At 35.3% G+C, this 23,439-nt stretch overlaps 2 protein-coding genes across 2 annotated transcripts in view; one reads left to right on the top strand and one right to left on the bottom strand.

Annotated features, from left to right (window-relative positions):
* Positions 1-19,852, top strand: part of FAM185A (family with sequence similarity 185 member A) — a 54,805-nt gene extending 34,953 nt beyond the window's left edge. Inside the window, exons 6-8 of the mRNA XM_016145948.2 lie at positions 1,660-1,755; positions 5,152-5,286; positions 18,905-19,852. Of these exons, the coding sequence (XP_016001434.1) occupies positions 1,660-1,755; positions 5,152-5,286; positions 18,905-19,017 (344 nt within the window). The 3' untranslated portion in view covers positions 19,018-19,852. The remainder of the gene's footprint in view (positions 1-1,659; positions 1,756-5,151; positions 5,287-18,904) is intronic.
* A 1,374-nt stretch (positions 19,853-21,226) lies between these two features.
* FBXL13 (F-box and leucine rich repeat protein 13) overlaps positions 21,227-23,439 on the bottom strand; it is a 241,176-nt gene continuing 238,963 nt past the window's right edge. Inside the window, exon 21 of the mRNA XM_016145844.2 lies at positions 21,227-22,459. Within this exon, the coding sequence (XP_016001330.1) occupies positions 22,240-22,459 (220 nt within the window). The 3' untranslated portion in view covers positions 21,227-22,239. The remainder of the gene's footprint in view (positions 22,460-23,439) is intronic.

The following is a 23,439-nucleotide window of genomic DNA, read 5'->3' as shown; positions in this document are numbered from 1 at the left end:
ATCTTGAATTTTAATTTTTTTTGACAGTCTCCAAGGGATGGGCCATTATCAGAGTTCAACACTGATAATATGAGGATGCAATTACTTAGTGACTTAGAATGTAATTATATAGCTGTGTTTATTTCCCACTGGGAGGGGGGAGTTAAAAGTATTTTCTATGAGCCACATAAAAATTTTGTGTTTCTCCCCATAGGGAAGGCAAGAAATCACACTAATGTTTTAAATGTTTTGTTTTGTTTAACCTGGAATAATGCACACATTGTGTAGTCCACATTTTTTTTACTGTAATATATTTTTAATTGGCTTCTTTTGGGTGCAGTAAGAAGCTTTAAAAGGAGTTCCTATTGGTATTTGAAGAGAGGAATATTCATCTTTATCCAGCTGTTCTGTCATTTATCTTTAGTAGCTTAATTTCTTTGTATCAGTGTTTACTTCTGATACTTAAAAATTAAATAAATTGTTTAATCACTATAATATAGACCTGAAACTAATGTAATATTGTATGTCAACTGTACTTAAATTTAAAAGTTAAATAATGTAGTCCTGATAAAGGCTATTTTTCAGTTAGATTAGAGATTAATTATTGTAAATAATCAGAGTCAGATTTTAAACAGTTTAGTCTCAAGTTGTTGTCTTTGGTTATCTAAAAATTATTTTAAAGAAAAATGTTGGTTCCTTTGAGTATACAGATGTTTTTTCTCCATGTTTTATAAAAAATATAATTTTGGCATTGGTTTTATCACACTCCTTACTTACTTTGTTTCCACTTTGAAGTAGTAAAAGCTCCTGATAAAATATGCTTTTATAGAGACCTATAAAGGTTCAGTTGCCATGGGAGAGGAGTAAGAAGGAAAAGCAACTTAGCATTGACTTGTCAACATCATTCTCTTCTTTATCTCTGACTACCAGCTTTTCTTTGAACTTGAAATGTTGGCTCATTGAAAACAGGAGTCAATGATGATATAAGGAACTTCGAATGTCAAATAAGGACCACCTTAATTCTGACTTTCTTTCCCGGACTTAAAGCTACCTATTCAATTCCAGAAACTTGAAAAGAAATATTTAGATATAAATAAGCTTCACCCACTCTTCAAGTGATTTCCTCCTCCTTTCTGTCCCTCTAAGAAATGCAACAAAACCTTGCATAATCTTTCACTCATAACAGTACTAGTACTAGCAAATTTGCTAAAAGGAGAAAATACAGAGGTTTTGATTTTTATTAACTTTGCTACTACTAATATGTGACTAACATGGGATAGAATTCTTTAGTAAATATTGCAAGTTAATAGTAAATTAGATCTATCAATGATGCTTAATGGTCTTGGCTATCAAGGATCCATTGCTTGCCTACTGCCCTTCCTACGCATTAGGTTTTTGAGTAAACATGTTTAGGCAGGTTGCCTTAGATGTTTAGAGAGAAGTTATGCAGGTTACTATAGACATAGGGAGTTTTTATTAGTTGTCTAGGGGTACAATTCTAGATTTCTGTTCCTGTATTTATTTTAAAGCAGCAGATGGCATAGATATAAGGAAAATAAGAAACCTTGCAAGACTCTTAGCTCTTTATCGAAATGTTAAAGCAGAGCCTTTTGTTTCAAGTTTATAATTCTAAGTACTCACATGGAATAATTATGCTTATAGTTTTTTCCTTTCTTCTAGATTCCTCCTCTGGATGTCTAAAAGCCTCGACTCATCAGGGTGCCTTAGATGTTTATGTCAGCCAACTGGGGAAAGTGGAATTGAAATCTCATAAAGGTTAGCCAAGTCCAATGTTTTATTTTGACATGGTGTATGGAAGCTTTTAAATAACATTCAGGAAACAGGTCATCAAAGTATCTATAGTACTGACACAGTGATTTCAAGAAAATTTTTTCTGGTAGAACCTGATTTAAAGACTGGAATACCAGTCTCCTAGATCAGTGATCTTTGAATTTTTGGGGGTAGATGGTCACTAAGACTATCTTTCCCTTTGTAGTGCAAACTAAATGTAATATATTGCCTCTTTGTTATTGTGAAATTTATTTGGCTTCTTTTGGGTGCAGTAAGAAGCTTCTTGAGAAGTATTTTTCAAAATGTGATACTGAAATAAGGGTATCACCAGGAAGGTTATCTAACGTGATTGTTGGCTTACTCTCTTGAAGTATCAAGACTTACGATGTGTCTCTTTCTATAATCTTATATCTAATACAAATAACTTATTTTAAGAGTTTAAATCTTTCATTAAAAATGACACACTTTTTAGTCATCTGAAAACTAAATATGAGTCTGTGTACATGCACATGTGTATGGTGGCAAGTGGCTTGGGTACTTGAAATATCTTGGCTATAGGGACTGAAGTGGCCTGGGTGCATAAAAACTGGAGCTCTGCCTAAAAACATTTTTTAAAGAAAGTCTAGAAGCTCTTGCATAATGGACAGAACAGGGCTATATGTATAACAAGTAAAATAATTCCTTCCAGAGATTAGTTTTTCCTGCCATTAGTAATTTCTTTGTCATACTGCTTTAATACCTTTTTGTCAGTGAAGCTCGCTTGTCAGAGTATCAAAACTACAAACACAGAGGTCTGAAACTGAACTTATTGCTGACACAGATGTGATTTGATTTCTCAAGATCACATTTTTTCCTTTAAATAATGTGTTTTCACTAAATTTCTAAGAGCTTCAATAATGCTATTCAGGGAATTTTGCAAATACAATGAAAATTATATAACAGCATTCTCTTATTACAAAGACACAGAGAAGAAAACAAATCATTCCTACATTTAATTTAACTAGTAATGGATTAAAAACTTTTATGTGAAAGTTATTTCCTGAGTTGTATGGATGAAAAGATAAAACAAACAAAAAACATTGTTCATCTTCATTCACTTGAAATATATTTGAGTATTATTTGGAATGTTGTTCCAGTAACCTACTGAAATGGCATATGATGTTGCAAAATTTGATTAGGATTGCAATTTTGTGTTTTCTCCTGCAGGAACCATGTTCCTGGCAGCAGCTTAAAGATAACTGGAAGCAAAGATGTCTGTCATACTTTAGGTCTCTTAATTCTCACTACATTTGGCAACAGTAACTTTTTAGAGTAATGGAAAGTTATTCTGTTGCTTAATGTTTAGTGAACACATCTGGAATCCTTTACAACTCTCCCAGTGTCTTGCTGTAGGATTCAAGAGCCAGCCACTTGAGTCTCTTAGGTCTTCTCTATTTTGCCATGTGAAAAAGAATATTTTCTCTCTCCCTGTGAAAGTCAACACGGTGACCTTATTCATTCATTCAGAAAGACTGTGTTTAGGCTTGATAGTCAGGCTTGCATCCGACTACCAACTTTTCTATGTAAAATTTGTCCATAATAAATCTCTCATCTCAATATAGTATGCCTTCAATAAATGATGTGGTATTAGTATTAGTTTTAATACTGACTTTTTAATTTAAAAAGACTGGTAATGATGTCAATAACCATGAAACAGCTTATGAAATGAAAAGAGGTCGAAGATATAATAAAAACTCTTCTTTCTAAAAAAGATAGTATTAAAGGAGACATTTGAGAATGTCTTCAAGTCGTGAGAATTCTTCATTCGCTAACGGTAATGGAGTTTTGGTAGCGATGGGTTTCGTTTTTTAAGGATGTAGAAAGATATGAGGATAAAACTGCATTGCTTAACATTTTTAAAGCTCTCAGATTTGAGACATTTATTTAAAAACAGAAAAAAGGTGTTCGTAAAATTATCATATTTGATATATTTAGAGACATAAAGTCTTAGGATAAAGTTTTTAAAATCTATTATTTTCTACTTTTTAAAGTATGTTTGGGTAAAAAAAAATATGTATATTCTACTGGAAATTTTTCAGGGTTTTTTTTTTTTTTTCCCTAAGGCATTTATATCTGTTGCTATGGGAAATTTTCTGTCAGTAGTTTACATTTAAACTCTGAAAAGCAATTTGTTTTTTAAATAAAATCAGCTGTAGTGATGTACTTCATTCCCCCTCCTTTTTTTGAGTAGTAAGTATGAGAGTTTATCAGCCTTACCCTAAACTTCCATCTCCAATTAGGAAGGCTGAGAAGATATTAAACAACTTAGTAAAACAAGCTGATGTTAACCCAACTAGAAACAAACAGCCTTCATTTCATAAGCTGTTTCATGGTTATTGACATCATAACCTGTAAATAAATGCATTGTAAAAGGAATCTTTACAGTATTCACAATGGATGTCATCCTGACCATCTGTGTCCACAGAGTTAGGGTTACTATGTTATAGCAGGGGCCTCTTTTTTGTTGTATGAGAAACAGAAAGAAAAAACTTCTGAAACAGGAGTGTGCTGATGAGTCTGTACTGCAACCCACAGAACTGTTTTAAAAAATGGTTCCTTAGCTAACAGAGTAGTTTTTCTTATTTCCTACTTTAGAGGCTTGAATTACTACAAGGTTATAATGGAAATAAAGTTGAGTGTCTTGCCTCAATTATCCAAAAGACTGTAATCCATTGAAAATAAACATTAGTCAGTTGAAATTCAAATATTCTTTTTTTATTATTGTTACCCCCCACCCTCCAGGCACAACTGAAAGCACAAGAACTCAGAGTTCAAGTTGTGTTACAGTGATCAGTGAGGTTACAAGTCCCGTAATAAGGTGAAGTAGCAGTATGTGACATACTACAGTGGTTAAGAGCATGGGCCTCATTGTCATTGAACTGGATCTAGATTACAACACTAGCTCTAGTGGGAACTTGAACAAATTCTCATCTGTACAATTGAGATAATAATACCTCATTGAAGTTGATATGGAGATTAAAAGAGATAATGTAATTAAGGTGCCTGGCTCTTTGTATATACTCCATTAGTGGTAATCCTGTTTACAAGCTATATGTGTAGCAAAAACGGCTCCTCTTCTGGTGCTGGGTAAGGTGATTAGAGCTATTGGCAAAAGAAGAAATAGTAATGCATAATGTCCTAATGACTCATACCTTTGCTAGAAGTTACTGTCAGTGCCTTGGGAGGAAGGTAATGTTGACCACCTGGGAATAAGGAAAAGACACTGTGTTTTAAATAAACTCTGCTAAGGAGTAAAGACAGTATACCAGGAGCATTTTTATAATAGGCTCTGGTACTTTTGATTTCTTTGCATTAATAAGCTCTCCTTTAAACTTATTATAGGCTCTATTCTTGTCAAGGTCACATCTTCTCTTCAAGCTCATTTACAGTTATCAGGGAAAGAGGTTGATGTGAACTCAGAAGTCCATGTTCAAGAAATGGCTGAAGCTCATAAAGATGATGGTATAATAATTACTGGTAAGGAGACTGCATTTTGTTATGTAAGATGAATAGTCATTGTCCATACATAAGTTGAAATATGGTACACTTTAAATGTAGTTTTAGTCTTTTATTTCTTACCATTGTCACATTATAGTGTTTGACACTTTTTTCTTCCAACTGCTTATCAGTAACAATGCACACATTTAGTTTGAAATACTCAGTAGTCCTATCACTTGGATAAAACTGATTACAAAATTTTTCGTATCTCAAAGAGATATTCGCACACCGTGTTCAGAGCAATATTTACAGTAGCCAAGAGGTAGAGGCAACCCAAATGTCTCTTGACAGATAAATGGATGAATATAATGTTGTATATACTACATATATTAGAATATTATTCTGCCCTAAAAAGGAAGAAACTCTTGTTACATGCTACAACATGGATGAACCTCAAGGATATTATACTAAGTATATTTAGTCACAAAAAGACAAATATTGTATGATTCCACTTATATAAGATATCTAAAGTAATCAGATTCATAGAAATAGAAAGAGAGGGAAGGGGAAAATGGGGAGTTGTTAATGGGTATGGAGTTTCAGTCATGCAAGATGAAAAGGTGTTGAAGAGCTGTTTTGCAACAGCGTGAATGTACGCAACACTATTGACTTATAAACTAAAAAATGCTCCAGATGGTAAATTTTATGTTAGGTATTTTTTACTATAATTTGAAATTTTTTTAGTCATTAAATTTTTTTTTCTGTCACAGTTATTTAGTAATTCTTGGACTTAAAATTCAACTAAATACATATAATGCAAGATTTAAAGTTAACTTTGTATGATTATAATAAATAGGAATTTCGTTTCATATTTTATGTATTGTAAACTTGCTCTTTTAGTATAACAAATTCACAGTCCTAAAAAAGTGGATAGCTTTTGCTCATTTTTTCTAATTACCTCTGTTACATTGATGCCTGATACTACTTTTTAAAACATTTATTGTATAGATAATGCATACACATAGTAAAAAAGAAAAAGAATTCATGCTGATAAGGTTTTCCTTTCAATTTTATCAGCATCAAAAAGGACATTGAAATTAAAGTGTATACTGTAGGGTCACCCATGAGCTAACATCTAGAAAAAGAAAGTTTGCATGGTGGTTGTGGTGGTGGTGGTGGCTGTGAGGTGTCTTCATAAAATCAAGCTTCAGTTTTATATATCTTGTATGTCATAAAAGTTAAGAAAGCAATTTGTTAAAAATCATAGAATATTATCAAAAAGCATAACAGCAATACAAATAATACATGTACACTCTAAGATCTAAATCAATGATTAATGGGCACACTTTTAGCTACAAAATGAAAGTTTGATGAAAATTTTAAGTGTTTTAAATGTGATAAGAATCAACTTCTTGTGATCTGATCTCGTGAGTTTGATAAGACCCCAATAGAATTACCTTCTTTGGTCCCAGTAATCTAAAGTTATTTAATAATGCTCTGAAAGATAGCATAGTCAAATTATTTTACATATGTTTAAAGTATTTAAATTATGTAGTTATATTGCCATTTTTCATTCTGTTACTCAAAAAATCATGTGCCTTTCTGAAATTTAGATTTTTTATTTTTTAAATTTTATTTTATCATTTGCTTCAAGTATACAGTACATTAGCTAGACAATTATATAGTTTATAAAATGATCCCCCAATAGCTGTTTCTCTCCTCTGGCTCTCCAGCTAGCATTACATTAATACTGACTGCATTCCCTATGCCATGCTCCCCATCCCCGTGACCATCTATCAACTACCAATTTGTACTTCTTTAACCCTTTGCTCCATTCTTCCAGCACCCCAGTCCTCCCCTCTGCCTATCACCAGATTGTCCTCTCTATTTGTGAGTCTGATTTTGAGTAGTTTGTTCTTTTTGTTTCTTAGATTCTGCATTAATCCAATTTTAAAACCTAGTTCTCATCTCTTCAGCCATTAGAACATATTAAATCATTTGAGAACACTTACTAGTTCTGACACTAGATAAAATCAGTATCTGCAAACCTGATCTCTTTATTAAATTCTTGCCCATTTCCATTCCATTAAACCAGTACCACCTCAAACTTAATGTATCTAAAAACAAACACTGCTTTTCCCTAGCCTAGCTCCTCCTCCTGCTGTCTTCTGTATTTTCCTTCATTTGGTCACTCACTCAACAAACATTTATTGAGTAAGGCACTGAGAGAAACTAGGAGTGCAAAAATGATAAAGTATGGTGTTTCTGCCAGTTTGAGGAGCTTACATCATAGTGAGGCAAGACAAACCAATAAATACAATAAAGTGGAATAAATGTTATAATAAAGGTATGGATATGGTACTGTGAGAGCATGTGTGTGGTAAATCTAAATTAGACTAGCATTGCGAGTTTGAGGAAGTAAGAGAAGTCAAATGTAGCTAGTGTATAAAGAGTAAGGGGGAAAGTGTCATAAAAGGAAGCTGGAGAGTTTGGAAGGGGGTCAATATCATATAGGATTGATTTGGATTTTATACTAAGTGCATTACAAAGGCACTGATAGGTTTTAATCTAGGGTTCACATAGATCTGTGTATTAGAAAGCACTGAATATTGAGTGGGGAAAGATTGGAAAAGACAATGGTGGAATGAAGGAAAAGCTAACTAGCAATTTACTGCAGCAATTCCAGAGAAAGAGTTTAGAGGCCTTGACTCCACAGTAATCTATCTTAAACTCAACATGTAAATAAGGCTTCAACAATTTTGGTTGAAGAAATAGATAAATGGATGCTATGAGGAAGATGCATGCTTCATTGGTTATTTTGAAGCTTCTCAGCCTATTTAGTTCTTTTTGTGTGTTATTTGCTATTATGTCTTATACTCTAGCCCCTACTTTCTAGACCAGGAAGACTCAAATTTCAGAATGAAGTTTACTTCTTGTTCATAGAGCAAGAATCAAGGTACTCATCAGCAGAATTCTTTGATAGAGTAGCACGTATACTGCAAGATTGGGCCCCAGATCTGTAGGTTGTCTCACATTAAATCCATTAGAGTGATAATACAGAAAGAACTCAGATAAAGACAGAGCAGTCTCTTTTAGAGAGAGTTGTATGAACAAGTTATTGGGTTTAGAACTTTCATAATTCATTTTGTTTTCTGTTATTTTTTTAAATTTTTTTATTATAGTTGGCATATAATATATTATTTTCAGGTGTACAACATAGTGTTAGACATTTATATAACGTATGACGTGCTCACCCTGATAAATCTAGTACCCATCTGACACTGTACATAGTTATTACAATATTGTTGACCATATTTTTTGTGCTATACTTTATATTCCCATGACTATTTTGTAACTACCAATTTGTACTTCTTAATACCTTCCCCCCTTTCATCTACCCTTCCAACCCCCCTCCCATATGGTAACCCTAAAAAAAGTTCTTTGTATTAATGAGTTTATTTTTGTTTTATTTTGTTCTTTAGACTCCACATGTATGAGAAGTCATATGGCATTTGTCTTTATCTGACTTATTCCAATCAGCACAATACTTTTTTAGTCCATCCACGTTGTTGCAGATAGCAAGATTTCATTCTTTTAATTATTTATTCATTTAGTTTTATGGCTGAGTAATATTCCTTTGTATATGTGTACCACTTCTTCTTTATCCATTCATCCATTATTGGACATGCAGATTACCTCCATTCTTGGCTATTGTAAATAATGCTACAATGAACATATAGATGTACATGTCCTTTCAAAGTAGTATTTTGGTTTTCTTCATATAAATATGTTCTTTGCCTCTTTTTATAGCCTTTGTTTTAAAGTCTATTTTGTCTGGTATAAATATTGCTACCTTAGTTTTTTGTTTTGTTTTGTTTTCATTTTCATGAAATGTCATTTTCCATCCCTTTGCTACGAGTCTGTGTGTGTCTTTTGATCTGAAGTGAGTCTCTTGTAGGCAGTATATATGGTAGGGTCTTGTTTTCTTTTCCATTTACCTGCCCTGTCTTTTGATGGGAGCATTTACTTCATTTACATTTAAAGTAATTATTGCTAGATAGGTAGTTATTGCCATTTTATTAATCATATTTTTGATGCATATTTTTTCTTCTTAAACAAGCCCCTCCAACATTTTTTGTAATATTGGCTTGGTGGTGATGAACTCCTTTAGCTTGTTTTTGTCTGGAAAGCTCTTTTTCTGTCCTTAAATTCTAAATGATAGCTTTGCTGGGTAGAATAATCTTGGTAGTAGGTCCTTTTCATAACTTTGAATATTTCATGCCAGTCCCTTCTGGCCTGCAAAGTTTTTGTTGAGAAATCAGCTGGCAGTATTATTGGAGTTCCCTTGTAGGTAATTAATTGCTTTTCTCTTGCTGCTTCTAAGATTCTCATTTTGTCTTTAACCTTTGGTGTTTTAATTATGATGTACCTCAGTGTGGGCCTCAGTGGATTCATCTTGTTTGTGACTCTCTGAACTTCCTGGGGTTGTATGTCTATTTCCTTCACCAGGTTATGGAAGTTTTCTGTCATTATTTCTTCAAATAGGTTTTCAATTCCTTGCCCTTTCACTTCGCCCTTTGGTATCCCTATGATGCAAATGTTGTTACATTTGATATCCCAGAGGGTCCTTAACTATCGTCATTGTTTTTGATTCTTTATTCTTTTTGCTGTTCTGATTGGGTTTCCTCTGCTACCCTATCCTCTAAATCACAAATTCGATCCTCCGCTTCATCCAATCTGTTGATTCCCTTTAATGTATTCTTTTTGTATATGTGTGATTTTCAGTGTATTTTATTTCAATAAGTGCTCTTTAAGTCTTTGTCTTTATGCGACCTCCCAGTAGTACTGACACAGGAAGAGTAATAACCTCATAGAAAACTTTACCTTTCATTGTCACAGGGCTGCTGAGAATTTGGATCACCTAATTTCAGAGCCTTGCTCTTTTAAAAAAATTTATTATTTATATTAGTTTCAGGTATACAGTACATTGGTTAGATGTCTATATAGTTCATAAAACCCCCCCAATTACTCCCTACCTCCCCTGACCCTCCACCTAGCCATCATATTAATGCTAACTGCATTCCCTCTGTCGTGCTCACCATCCCCGTGACCATCCATCAACTACTAACTTGTTCTTCAACCCCTCACCCCATTCTCTCAGCTCCCCAACCTCTCTCCCCTCTGTCCATCACCAAATTATCCACTATATTTGTGAGTCTGTTTTTGATTAGTTTGTTCTTTTTGTTCCTTAGATTCTGCATATAATATGGTATTTATTTTTCTCTGATTTATTTCACTCAGCATAATAACCTCGAGGTCCATCCATGTCATTGCAAATGGTAGGATTTCATTTTTTTTTAGTGGCTGAGAAATATCCCATTGTATATATGAATCTTAATTTCTTTATCCAGTTGTCTGCTGATGGGGATTTAGGTTGCTTCCATATCTTGGCTATGTAAATTGTGCTGCCATGAATATTGGAGTGCATAGATCTTTTCAAATTATTGTTTTGGTTTTCTTTGGGTAAATATCCAGAAGTGCAATTGCTGAGTCAAAAGATATATCTATCCATTTTTAATTTTTTGAGAAACCTCCAGACTGTTTTCCATAGCGGCTATACCAATTTGCAGTCCCACCAACAGTGTATGAGGGTTCCCTTTCCTCCGCATCCTCGCCAACATTTGTTCTTTGATTTGTTGATGACAGCCATTCTGACAGGTGTGAGGTGATATCTCATTGTGGTTTTAATTTGCATTTCTCTGATAATTAGTGACCTGGAACATCTTTTCATATGTCTGTTAGCCATCTGTATTTCCTCTTTGGAGAAGTATCTGTTCAAGTCTTCTGCCCTTTTTTTAATTGGATCATTTTTTGTTGTTGTTAAGTTGTATAAGTTCTTTGTATATTTTGGATATTAACACCTTATCAGATGTATCATTAGCAAATATCTTCTCCCAAACAGTCAGTTGTCTTTTTGTTTTGTTTATTGTTTCTTTTGCTGTACAAAAACTTTTTAGTCTCATTTATTTAATTTTCTTTTGTTTCCTTTGCCCGAGAAGATATCCCTCTAATGAATTCTTCATCTCAGATATTGTATTCTTCATTTCTGACTGGTTTGCTTTTATGTTTTCCATCTTCATTTTTATGCTTTCTAGCTCTTTGTAAAGGTCTCGCTGAGTTCATCTGTTCTTCTCCTAAGTTCATTGAGCATCTTTAAAACCCTTGTTTTGAACTCTGCATCTGGTAGATCGTTTGTCTCCATTTTGTTTAGGTTTTATTCTGGAACTTTCTTTTGTTCTTTCATTTGAGATATGTTTCTTGTTTTCCCATTTTGGCTGCCTACTGTATTTATTTCTGTGTATTAGGTAGGGCTCCTAATCTCCCAGTCATAGTAGAGTGCCTTTATGTAGCAGGTATCCTGTGTGGTGCAGTGTTCCTTGGTCACCTGAGTCAGATGCTGAAGGCATGTCCCTTGTGTGGGTTGTGTTATGTCCTTCTGTTGTAGTTGAGCTTTGGTTGCAGTTTGCATGTTGAAGGGACGAATTGACCCTTGGGCTGATTGGTTGTAAGGATTTACTGGTGAGGGGCTAATCCAAGATTCCCTTTAGCAGGGCTCTGGTGGCTGCCCAGTCTGCCCATTGGGTGTGTTCTCAGATGCAGCTCTGGGTGGTGCTTTGGCTATGATTCTGGTCAAAGAAGGCCACCAAGTATACCTGCCCAATGGCCTCCTGGGAGGGACCCGGTTGCAAGCCAGGTTGAACTGCAGCCTGTGCACTTCCAGGACCACCTGGTAGGAGTCACCAAGCAATCCACAGACGGCTGCCACCCATTTTGGGCTTAGCGGTGCCTCAAGAGGCCAAGCTTGGAAATGAGGCCAGCTGCCTCTAGTGCTGGGCTTGGGGCCACTCAGCAGGACATAGGGGTACTCTGAGGCCAGATTGAGAGATTTTAGGAAAGTTTGCAGCATGAGCCAAGATGGGCTGTTTGTATGAGAAAAAAAACACTGGTGGCTGCTTGCGTGGGCACGTAGTTGGAAGAAGTGGGACTCAGGGAATCACCTGGGCAGTATCACCTGTGTGACCAGTTTGATGGAGACTCAGATATGGCAGCCATCTGCGTCCACAGGCTGCATAGGGGGAGGACTCAGCAAAGAAACAATGGCTTCTGCCAGCCCTTCTGTTTGGGAGAAAGCCACCCCTCCAGCCCTTGCCCTTAAGCCAGACAATTCAGTTCCTCCCCATATGTCCCTCACACTCCTCAAGCAGCTTCCCAGAGCTGGAGCTCAGAGTGAATGAGTCCATCACCAAGTAAGTTTGTGTGCAAGCCCCTTAAGGAAACATCTGCAACTCTCCTGCAGCCCTCTGTGTCACTCAGTCACAAGCTCTGCTGGTTTACACTGCCAGAATTGTGGGAACTTCTCTTCCCAATGCTGGCGACCTGGGCTGGGGAGCCCAGTGTGGAGCCAGGGCCTCTCACTTCTCCAGGGGGATGGGGCTCTTCAGCCAAGATATCCCTCCCTATTCTTGACCGCCAGACATGGTTGTGAGAATGGCCCATTTTGCATCTCCATTCCTGCTGCCAGTCTTGAGATGACCTCATGTATGTCCCAGTTGTAGGACTTCTGTTTAGCCAGACCTCAAGTGACCCCCAGTGATGGTGGTTCTTCTGTAGTTTCATTGTAATTTTAATGTGGTCATGAGAAGGGGTGAGCACAGCATCTACCTTCTACGACATCTTGACCAGCTGTGTCTCATAATTCATTTTGATTCTAAAACTGATGCCCAGTAGGCCACAGACCTTATTTGTCAAGTAGATGGAATAATTTAAGAGACCTAGAAAATTAGGGCGCATTACTTTTTCTGTAGAGATTTTTCAATCTGAAACCCAATTTTGAAAGTAATGAGCAACTTTATATGTGAATTCTTATAGGCAGGTGAGCTCCTTTCATCCGAGTCTTTCCTACAGAGCTTATAAAGCATAGAAACAGAAATACCCTCATTGCTAAGAGGTCTGGGTTATATCTGTAACATGACTTATGCATGATTTCTGCAAGAAGCTATGCCATAAAATTTAGTCCCTAGGGCTCAGGCTTCCCACAAGGTGCGATGTTTCAGCCCTGTAATTTTATTTAATTTCCTGCTTTACGGTTTCCCTTGTAATTGCTGTCACTGATAAATAACTGCATGTTGTAAGATTATAAAAATGGTTTTTACAAGTATTATATGCTATTCCAACATCAAAAGAAAGCCTGGGACTCTCTCAGGCTGAAACATTTACCTACTAAAAAGCTGTGCACAGTGTGTATCCTTTAGGGTGCATTCTCTAATCCTTATGAAATCCTTGGCTCTATTTATATATGACAAACTCAACAGATAGTGAATGGCTTAGGTAAGATATTTCCAGGAAGAACTTGACTTCTCTGTTAGGTTTTAGATTTGGTTCATCAACTTAGATATGAAACCACTGTGTGGTATATCAAGCCAATCTCTAAGCCCCCCGAATTTATATAGTACAAAAGCCTTTTTCTTAAAGCTCTCCAATTTAGATATTTAGAGAATATTAGAGATAAAGCGTATTGCCAGTTAAATGATGGTTGTTTGCCACATACATTCGTTTAAGAACACACTGAAGTTTTGGTTTTCTCTAAGCTTATTATAGCATATGGATTTTTCAGTCATATAGATGTACTTTAGGATGACATTGAAGAAATTCAGTAACAGAATGAAGAATACTATAGGCTTATGGTTGTCTGCTTAAAATTATTTTAACAAGGAGTTAATTTAGGAACTGCTTTTATGGTGTTTTTGTTTCCTGCTCATTTTATCAAAGTATAAGATCCTGGGAGTGTCACAGATAATTAGGCATCAACTTTTTGGTAATGTTTACCAAACAAGAAGACAGGTTTTGTTTAGCCAGATTTGGCTATAGTTTGCTGACCCTAATACTAGAGAGCAAAGTTTAGGCCCCATCTTAGAGCATTTGAATTCTGTTTGAAATGCCTGGGTTGGTTGGTTTGTTTTTGGTTTTGTATTTCTTTTAGTCACTCAAGATATACTAAATCACAACCAAATCTTACCCTCAGTGAACTCTTCCCAATAGTGAAGAAAAAAACGATTTGTGCACATAGAAGTGTAATCATGTAAGATTTAAGAAACGACACAGCCATAGGAAATATATGATGGCAATTAAAAACACAAAAACATGTTCAACATCTCTAACCATTAGTGAAGTACAAATTAAAACTAGAATGAGATACTAGTACATACCTATTTGAATGGCTAAAACGAAAAACACTTATAATATCGAATGCTGAAGGATGTGAAGAGATTGAATCTCTCTTGCACTGTTGGTTGCAAATGTTAAAAGATATAGCAACAATAGCATTCAGTTTGCAGTTTGTTAAAAACTAAACACGAAACTACCATATGACCCAGCAATTACACTCCTGGGCATTTATCTTAGAGAAATGAAACTTAATGTTCACATAAAAACCTTTACACAACTATTCATAGCTTTATTTGTAACAGTCTCAAACCGAAAATGAATAAAATTTCCTTCTACCAGTAAATGATTACACAAACTGTGTTATGTTCATACAATGGAATACTATTCGATAATAAAAAGGAACGATCTACTGATACATACAACTTGGATGAAACTTAAGGGATTCATGCTAAGTGAAAAAGCCAGTCTCAAAATGTTACTTCTTGTATGATTCCATTTATTTAACATTCTCAAAATGACAAAATAATAGAAATGGAGAACAGATGACTAGTTGTCAAAGGTTAGGGAAGGAGAGGGAGGATAAAACTATAAAGGAGTGTCACAGGGACTTCCTTTGTGGCGATAGAACAGGTCTGTATCTTGACTATAATGATGGTTATGTGAATCTATACATGGGATAAAATATGATAAAAGTATACATATACAAAAAAAAGTAAATATCCGCAAAAATGCTGAAATCTGAGTAAAGTTTGTAGTCTAATTAATTATACTTTGCCAACCGGGTTTTGATAATGTATTACGGTTATGTAAAATGTCGTCATGGGGGGAACTGGGTGTTAGGTGCACAGGACCTCTTTGTGGTATTTTTACAACTTCTTATGAGTGTATATTTTAACACAAGTTAGGGAGAGATAGAGGGAAAGCACATGTGCATGCATGTTGGAGGGAAGGAGAGAGGGGAAAGAGAAATTACGAAGGTTTCCAGGCAAGAAGACAAGTAAATAGGACAGACTTACCCTTCTACCTAAAACAATAACAACAACAAATTTTTTAAAACAGATAAAATACATGGACAAAAGGAAAACAGTTTCCAAGACACTGGGCATCAGGCAATGAAAGAAAGTGATCACTGAGAGATGAGAAACAAAATAAGCTCCTGATTACTGCCTTGAAAGAGACTCCAGAACGCACACAGATGTTAGAATTAGAGAAGGAAAATAAAATAGTTATTATAATTGTATTCCACATGTTGGAATAAAGTTAAGACATGGAAGATATTAAAAAATGCCAAAATAAAATTTCTAGAAATGAAAACTACAATATCTGAAATGAAGAATTCAGTGGACAGGATTAGACATACAAGATTTGAGGGAGAAAAAGTCTCTCCAAGAATATTTCTTGGGCAAAACTGATTAATTCTGTACTTGCTCAAAACCTGAAGTATGATTTTCTTTGGTATTGTGTCAGTTAATTAAGAGAAAATATAATGATAGGCATTATTAAAACTAACTCAGAGATATTTTGTCAGTAAAAATTTGTTTTCAAGATGTCTTGGATTGTACTTTTGTCAAGGAAAGAGTGAACAGTTAAAGAATGTTATTAACAAAATACTTTATTATGGATTCGTATGTGGTATTAGAGGTTTTGTTTGTGAAATACATTCATTAAAAATAACAAAATTTCAGAATATTTATATTTTGTTTCATCAGTGTATAATTTAGTTTCCTAGCCAGCTTGTAAGCTTTTTGAGAGTATTAGCATGTCTTTTTTCATTATTTGACTCTCCCTAAAATACTTAGCATGGTGCTTCCCACAGTGTGTGGTCAGTGGTATTTATAATCCTCCAGCTATGATACACTAAAGTTTAATTTGCTGCTACTAAGGCAGCACAAGCATTATCCCTCTGAACCAAATGTGAATAAATAGTCTGTTATAGGTTTGGGAGAGCAGTACAAGAGAAGCTAATCCAAGAAGATTTTTAAGCCTATTTTAAAACCAAAGAATTAAATTCTGCAAATTACTTAGAAGCCTATCTTTGTCCAGCTAGTGCTGATTAGATCAAGTGCATTTTGGGTTAATTAATGACTAATGCTTTTTGTGGGGAGAGAGGGGAGAACATGAGGGAGAGAGAAAGGGAAGGGAAGGGAAGGGAAGGGAATGGAAGGGAAGGGAAGGGAAGATGAAAAAGAAAATGAAGAGGAGGAAGGAAGGGAGGAAGGAAGGAAGGGAGGGAGGGAGGGAGGGAGGGAGGGAGGGAAAGAAAACTTGGAGATCCATTTATTTGGATAGACTTGTAGAAGGCGGATTTAGAGAGCAAATGCTAGAGTTTAAAAACGTGTCCTGCAAAGAAGCTTTCCTCTCACTTAATAGACATCAAACTACATTAGGATAGGGTAGTCATTTCCCTAAAATCAGAAGCATTGTCTGATTTTTACTAGCAAAGGAAATTAAATAAGGAACAAGATTTCTTCAACCCTAAGTTTCAATATATGTTGCAAGATTTTCGTAGGAAGGAATTTATAAACTTTAGAAATTAGAATCAGGCCAAAGTATGAAGAGCTTGCAGTAATTACTTATTGGCAAGATAGAAAAAGATATTTTCAAGCAACCTGAATGGAATTTTGTAAACTATCTTGTTTTTTGAGTATTGTCCCTAAGCTAAAATCACTTGTGTGTTCATTTTGTTAGTACCAGCAGCACCAAGTGAGGCCTCTCCTGCTGCAGTAGGCAGTGGGAAAATTGGCTTCTCTCTCCGTAAGCAAGAAATGCATGATTGGGAAGGTGAAAAATAATATATCAAGAAAAAGATCTCAGATATTTGATACTTTACTATTGATGCTGAATGGTAGAAAAAAATAATAGAGCAACCAATGTTCAGGATTTTTAGTTCTTTCAATGTATTTATTTGAATTATTAGATAAAGAAATTCTATATTATAGAAAAATTATAGGGTACTGATAGCTTGAAATCCTGACCTACCAAATGCAGCACAGGCACAAAAAGAACAGATTAAAATTGACAAAGCTGAACCCTTTAATGATGAAGAGTTAGAAGAAAAAGAGAAGCTTCTACTACAGGGATTTACCAGTTGGAATGAGAGAAATTTTAACCAGTTTAATGAGAAATGGAATCATGATGATATTGAAAATAGAGCAAGAGAAGTAAAAGGGAAAACTCTAGAGGAAGTCATTGAATACTCAGCTGTGTTCTGGGAAAGATGAACTCTTAAGACATAGATAATATTATGGCTCAGATTAAAGGGGAGAGGCAAGAATTCAGAGAAGAATTTGTATCAAAGAAGCACTTGACACAAAGATTGGTTGGCACCCTTTCATCAGCTGGGAACATCATATAGTACTAACAGAGGGAAAAACTATACTAAAGAAAAGGATCATTTCCTGATTTATAGACATGGATTCAACAAAGAAAATGTGTACAATGAATTGAAATAGTATATTCCCAACTCAGTTCAGATTTGACTGGTTTCTTAAATCCAGAATTTCAATGGAGAGTCAGAGAAGGTTTAATACCTTAATTACCTTGATTGAAAGGAAAAACATAGAATAAGAAGATGGGGAAACAAACCAGGTGAGCTCAATGTTTGTCACATCCTATTACCTTGAGAGAGTTTCCAGACTGTAGGGCAGGGACAGGCAGAGCCCAACATACTACCTGAGTGGAGGAGACTGAGGTGAGCATCGGAGACCAGAGCTGCTAGAGTTCACAAAAGAGAGTTCCCGTTCCAGAGAGGAGGGAGCTGCATAGGGTACCCATAATCATTCAGCAAAGTACTGATCAGCACGTGTGTGAAAAAACTACCTGATTACATGCTACAGTGTGAATGAATCTTAATTAAACTGAGTGATAGAACCCAGATTTTGAAAAAAGTGTACATATTGTATGATTCCATTTATTAAAATTGAAGGAAATGGAACTAATCCATTGTGGCCCAGAGTGGATCTGTGATTGCTGAGGGATGGGGGCGGGTAGGTATCTGGAAGTGACAGCCAGGAAGGAGGAGGAGGGAAAGATTACAAATGGACACAAGGAAACTTAGGCAAGATGAATATCTTCATTACCTTGATGAAAGAGATGGTTTTACAGTTTACATATGTCAAACTTACTAAATTGCATACTTTAAATACATGTACTTTATTTTGTTAATTGTGCTTAAATGAAGCTCTTTTTAAAACCCACATATAAAAAATACAAATAAAAAACAGAGTAACTTCTCTTTGAGAATTGTGAGAAAATGAAAAGAGGAAAGAACTCCAGTAACCTCTTTGTAACTCTTTCCCAGTTCAGACTATCTTTATTAAGATTTTTGTTGTTCCAAATGTTTTCAGTTTTAGAAATGTGTTTGTTAGGATCTATGTAGTCAACTATTGCTTTTGTCAATCAAGATATAACTTCTTGCAAATTTATGTTTCAGGGCTCATGAATCAAGCAAACAAACATGAAAAATGGATTAAGGCTGATGCCCCAAAAGGCACTGTAAGTTTTAGAAGTCAAAGCTGGTTTCAGTCCTTGAAACTGCAGGACTGAGAATGGTTTGTATTTATAATTTTTAGCAATGATTAGTAGATCCATGACTACAAAAATGCAACTATCACTGTTCACATAAATACTGAAAACAGATAATAAATTGGAATGTGTACTAGTGAAGTGTCCTGTGGTAGTGGGGCTTTTCAAAATTTATACTTGGCTATTGTATTAGTTTTCTATTGCTTTGTAACAAATTACCACAAACTATCAACTTAAAATAACACCCACTTATCAGCTCACAGTTCAGTAGGACAAGAGCTCAACATGGCTGGACTCTCTGCTGAGGGTAGCCACAAGGCTGGACTCCAGGTGTCGGCTGGGCCAAGTTCTCACCTGGATGGCTCCACGGAGAAATCTACTTCTGAGCTCATTCATATTGTTGACAAACTCCAGTTCCTTGTGACTGTATGAATGAAGTTTTCTTGCTGTCAGTAAGAGATCACTCTAAGCATCTAGAAGCCATCCATATCCCTTCTCATGTGGCCCTCTCCATCTTCAAGCCAGCAGTGATGCATTCAGGCCTTCTCACACTTTGAATATCTGACCTCTTTTGCGACCAGCTGAAGAAAACTCTGCTATTAAGGGGCTCACTGGATTAGGTCAGGCCTATCCAGGATAATCTTTGTTTTGCCATGTAATATAATATAGTTATGAGAGTGATATTTGATCATTTTCAGTTTCCATTCATACTCAAGGAGATTATATAAAGACAAAGATAATGGTGGGGGGAGTTATCTTAGAATTTTTCGTACCATAGCTCTCATGTAACATGTTTTCAACTTAGTACTTACATCAGTATAAATTTAAGCTTGAATAAAACAAGTCATTAATGTGATGTATTTTCTACTGATTTTTTTTTTTTTGCATAACTTAAGACATAACTCATTAGTGAGGGAGAAACATTTAGCTATTTTATAACCTGATGTATGAAGATAGATTTTCACTTTTATAATGGTGTACTGTATAAAGTTATTTTATGAATTCTCTTTCAAACCTTACTTATATCATCCTGGAATATTTATACAACACTGAAAAGAAATATTAGGTCATATATTTTTTATGATTAGTATACATCAATTCTTAAACACCGATTTCCAAATATTGTTATAGTAGTCCCTTTTTTTAATATTTTTTTTATTTAGAGTTGTCTGTTTTTAACTTCTTATGTGGGACACAAAAGTCAGCTTTGGGTGATATCCCAAAAACTCCTTTTACTTTACCCTTAGTGAAATCAAAATTTGTACAAGTTTGGGTGATACACAGTATAGTATGTGTGATGTGGTTGCGATATGTGTGTTAAATTATTAAGTAAAGGAAACAGAGGCATTGAGGCACTTTTTATGATATTTTTTTTCACTCATGAAATTATATAAACATTTTCATCACTAAAAATAATGTTTATGAAATTAGTCAACAACAACCAGAAGGGTCATGAGCATAATAGCAGTCAACTATATTTAAAATTATTAAAGGGATTGTACATATTATAGATACCGTAATCGAGTCCAAACAGAAAAATAAAGCTGCCGTATTTTGCTCTCTTGAACACAGACCCATATATATGTCAAATGCTTAAGAGCTGAAGACCTAAGAAATATTTTTGATACCTTAGTACTTTGCACTGAGAGCTTGAAGATTTTTCCACTTAGTCACTCTGTTTCTTGATCTCTTTTTCATAGCCCACTTTTTCTAAGACCTACTCATTTTCTTTCATTTCTGTAGCTATAAAATTTGTCTAACCATAAAGAACAAACGTGTCTCCTGTTTTTGTTTACAAAGAGGATTTTACTCAAAAAGTTTTGCAGCAAGCTTTGATGGTTTAACACTGCTTGGTTTCTAGAGAACATTACAGTGAGTTTCTCCTTGCCCCGGTCTTCCCCATGCTGGTGTTATTACTTTAGAAAGCAAATGCCTCTTTTAGAGGTTTTTCCAGTTGTGTACTTAAGACTCTTAGGGGTCAGAAGTCAACTTTTATGCAGCTGCCAGAAATTTCCAAATTTAGGTAAAAATCACTCTCAGAATAGTCCTCGTAAGTCTCTTGGCTCAGGTCTTAAAACTTCCTACTCAGCTAATTCCCCTTTTTTGCACTTTCAGGAACCATTCCACAGCTAAGTGATACTACCTTATTACAAAAACTCTCAAAATCAACTTAAGAAAGGGGAGAATTCTTAAAAGCATTTAGCTAATATAGAGTACCCTTTAATAATTAATACCTGTAGAGCCCTATTAAAACTTAGCAAAGTAATTTTCATATCCTTTACCTTAAATTTTATACTTACTTCAAATTTATAGGGTACAAAAAGACAGTAGATTAACCCTATTTAAAAGATAACAGAAAGTAGGTTAAAAAACTGATCTAACATTACCAACACAGCTGCTTTGTGGTGGTCAGAGCAGTTTGCTTTCTTCTGGACTCTATCAACAGTGTTTCATGTATCAAATAATGATACACTGACATGTGATCATTTGAATTCTATTAAAATCTAAAGAGAGTTATCTTTTACCAGAATAGTAAAAATTTACACATGAAAGCTTATTAAAAATTAATTTGTAGATATGAAATTAATAATCCATATGTCCTAGCATTAAATTAGGAGAGCATCTTTTTTGGCATACTATAGTTTAAAAATTCCCCTGTGGTGCTAATTTGATTAAAAAGAGATCTTTTTGTGATGTTGCAGGGATGTCCTTTCTATTCACAGATCCTGTTTCTATTTAATTTGCCCTTGACTGTTAAGTCAGATGTTGAGATGAGTCGAGGATCAATTGGCATTTAGTTCTCTTGTTGCTAAGTATATAAAATCACAAGAAAGCCTTGTTTTCTTTAAAAATGTATGTTATGTCCTTTATGATAAAGCTTCACAGATCTTTAAAATCATGGCTAATACTCTTACTCTGACATATGGCCATGTCTGCTTTTTTTTTCCTATCAAGAAGCTTCCAAATTCCTTGTCAGGAATGTCACATTTCTCAGGGTTGTTTCATATAACTAACCTCAAGTTTGATAATCTCATCAAAACTATTGGTTTGGTTAAGGTAAAAAATGGAAAATTTACACAGTAGCGGTATGTGATTTGGCTTTTTTTTTAATCATAATTATTAGCACTAATGTGTTTAGAAACATTTGTAGTTGGAGTAAGAATCAGGAGACGATTTGCTGCTTGTTTATACTATTGAGATCTAACTAATGAAAACTACTTGGTTAAATGACGTTGCCAAGTTCTAGATTTTTTGTTCTTCCTGCTTGATGCTGAAGGTCATTGCTTCCTGTTCGTTACTGTATGTTGACTCTTTCACTGACAATTCTGAACCTTTAAGTTGTGTTGTATCTTGTTGCTCTGAAAGAGGCTTTCCTTTGCAGTCATAGCCAAACCAAAGTGGAGGGTCATTAGGGCTGTATTCCTGCTGCTGAACTATAGATGACATTTTCATAACTGCTTCCCTGTAATAAAGTAATTAGCATTAGCTAGTTGCACTAGAGTAATCACTAGAGCAGAATTTTCAAGCTAGATCAAAGTTGGAGTTAAAGAATTCACCTTCAGGAATTTAATTCACTTTTCACAGCTCTCTTGCTTTACTGAGGGATAGTAGGCATAATTGTGCTAATATTCAGGATCCCAAAGCTTAAGTAGCTCAGTAGTTCTCTAGTTTAGCCAGTTCAGAAATTAACAGACACAGTGAGTGGGTAAGGCAACTGCACAGCCATAGAGTAGGAATACTGAGCACACTCTGTAGTGCTCAAGAGAGCCCTCTGCCTGGTATTTCCAGTTTCTCTGATAAGGGAGTACTCTTACCAGCCAACCTGTGAAGGCTGACTGCGCACCAGAGCAGGAGCTGTTAATCCAAAGTCCACAGATATGTGGATGAATTTCAGGGAGGTTTACAAACTCCCTGAAAATTCATGTAGTTTTGTATCTAATATACCTTTTTCTCAGAAATTTTGTGATTTTCATCAAATTCTCAAAAGTGTCCATGACCAAAAGATTAAAAATGCTGTCTTTCTTTGAAGGAATTAAGGAAGAAAGCAAAGTAGTCATTTAAAAGTTGTTCTAGGCCCCAATTCCAATGGGGGTGTGTGTGTTTGTGGGACGAGGGGAGTCCCCACATAACACCAAGCAATCTTCAGACACCCGCAGGGTTTCCTGCAGTTCAACTCAATTCTGATACTCTCTGCCTGGAGACAGCATCAGATTCACAGGTTAAGGGCTGAGTCCCACAAGACCACCCTCCACTTGAGATGCTAATCACAAGTCCAAGTTGTCAGTGGCTTCTGACCAAATGGGTGTATAGAGCAGAAGTTCCAACACTCCCCTTATTAAGTTTTATTAATTTGCTAGAGCTGTTCACAAAAACTCAGAAACTTTACTGGATCACTGGTTTATTATAAAAGGATATAACTCAGGAACAACCAGATGTAAGAGA

Source organism: Rousettus aegyptiacus, unplaced genomic scaffold (genome assembly GCF_014176215.1).
Source record: "Rousettus aegyptiacus isolate mRouAeg1 unplaced genomic scaffold, mRouAeg1.p scaffold_m13_p_13, whole genome shotgun sequence".
NCBI lineage: Eukaryota > Metazoa > Chordata > Mammalia > Chiroptera > Pteropodidae > Rousettus > Rousettus aegyptiacus.
Note: the sequence above shows the minus strand (reverse complement) of the source record. Positions and strands in the feature narration are given on the sequence as shown.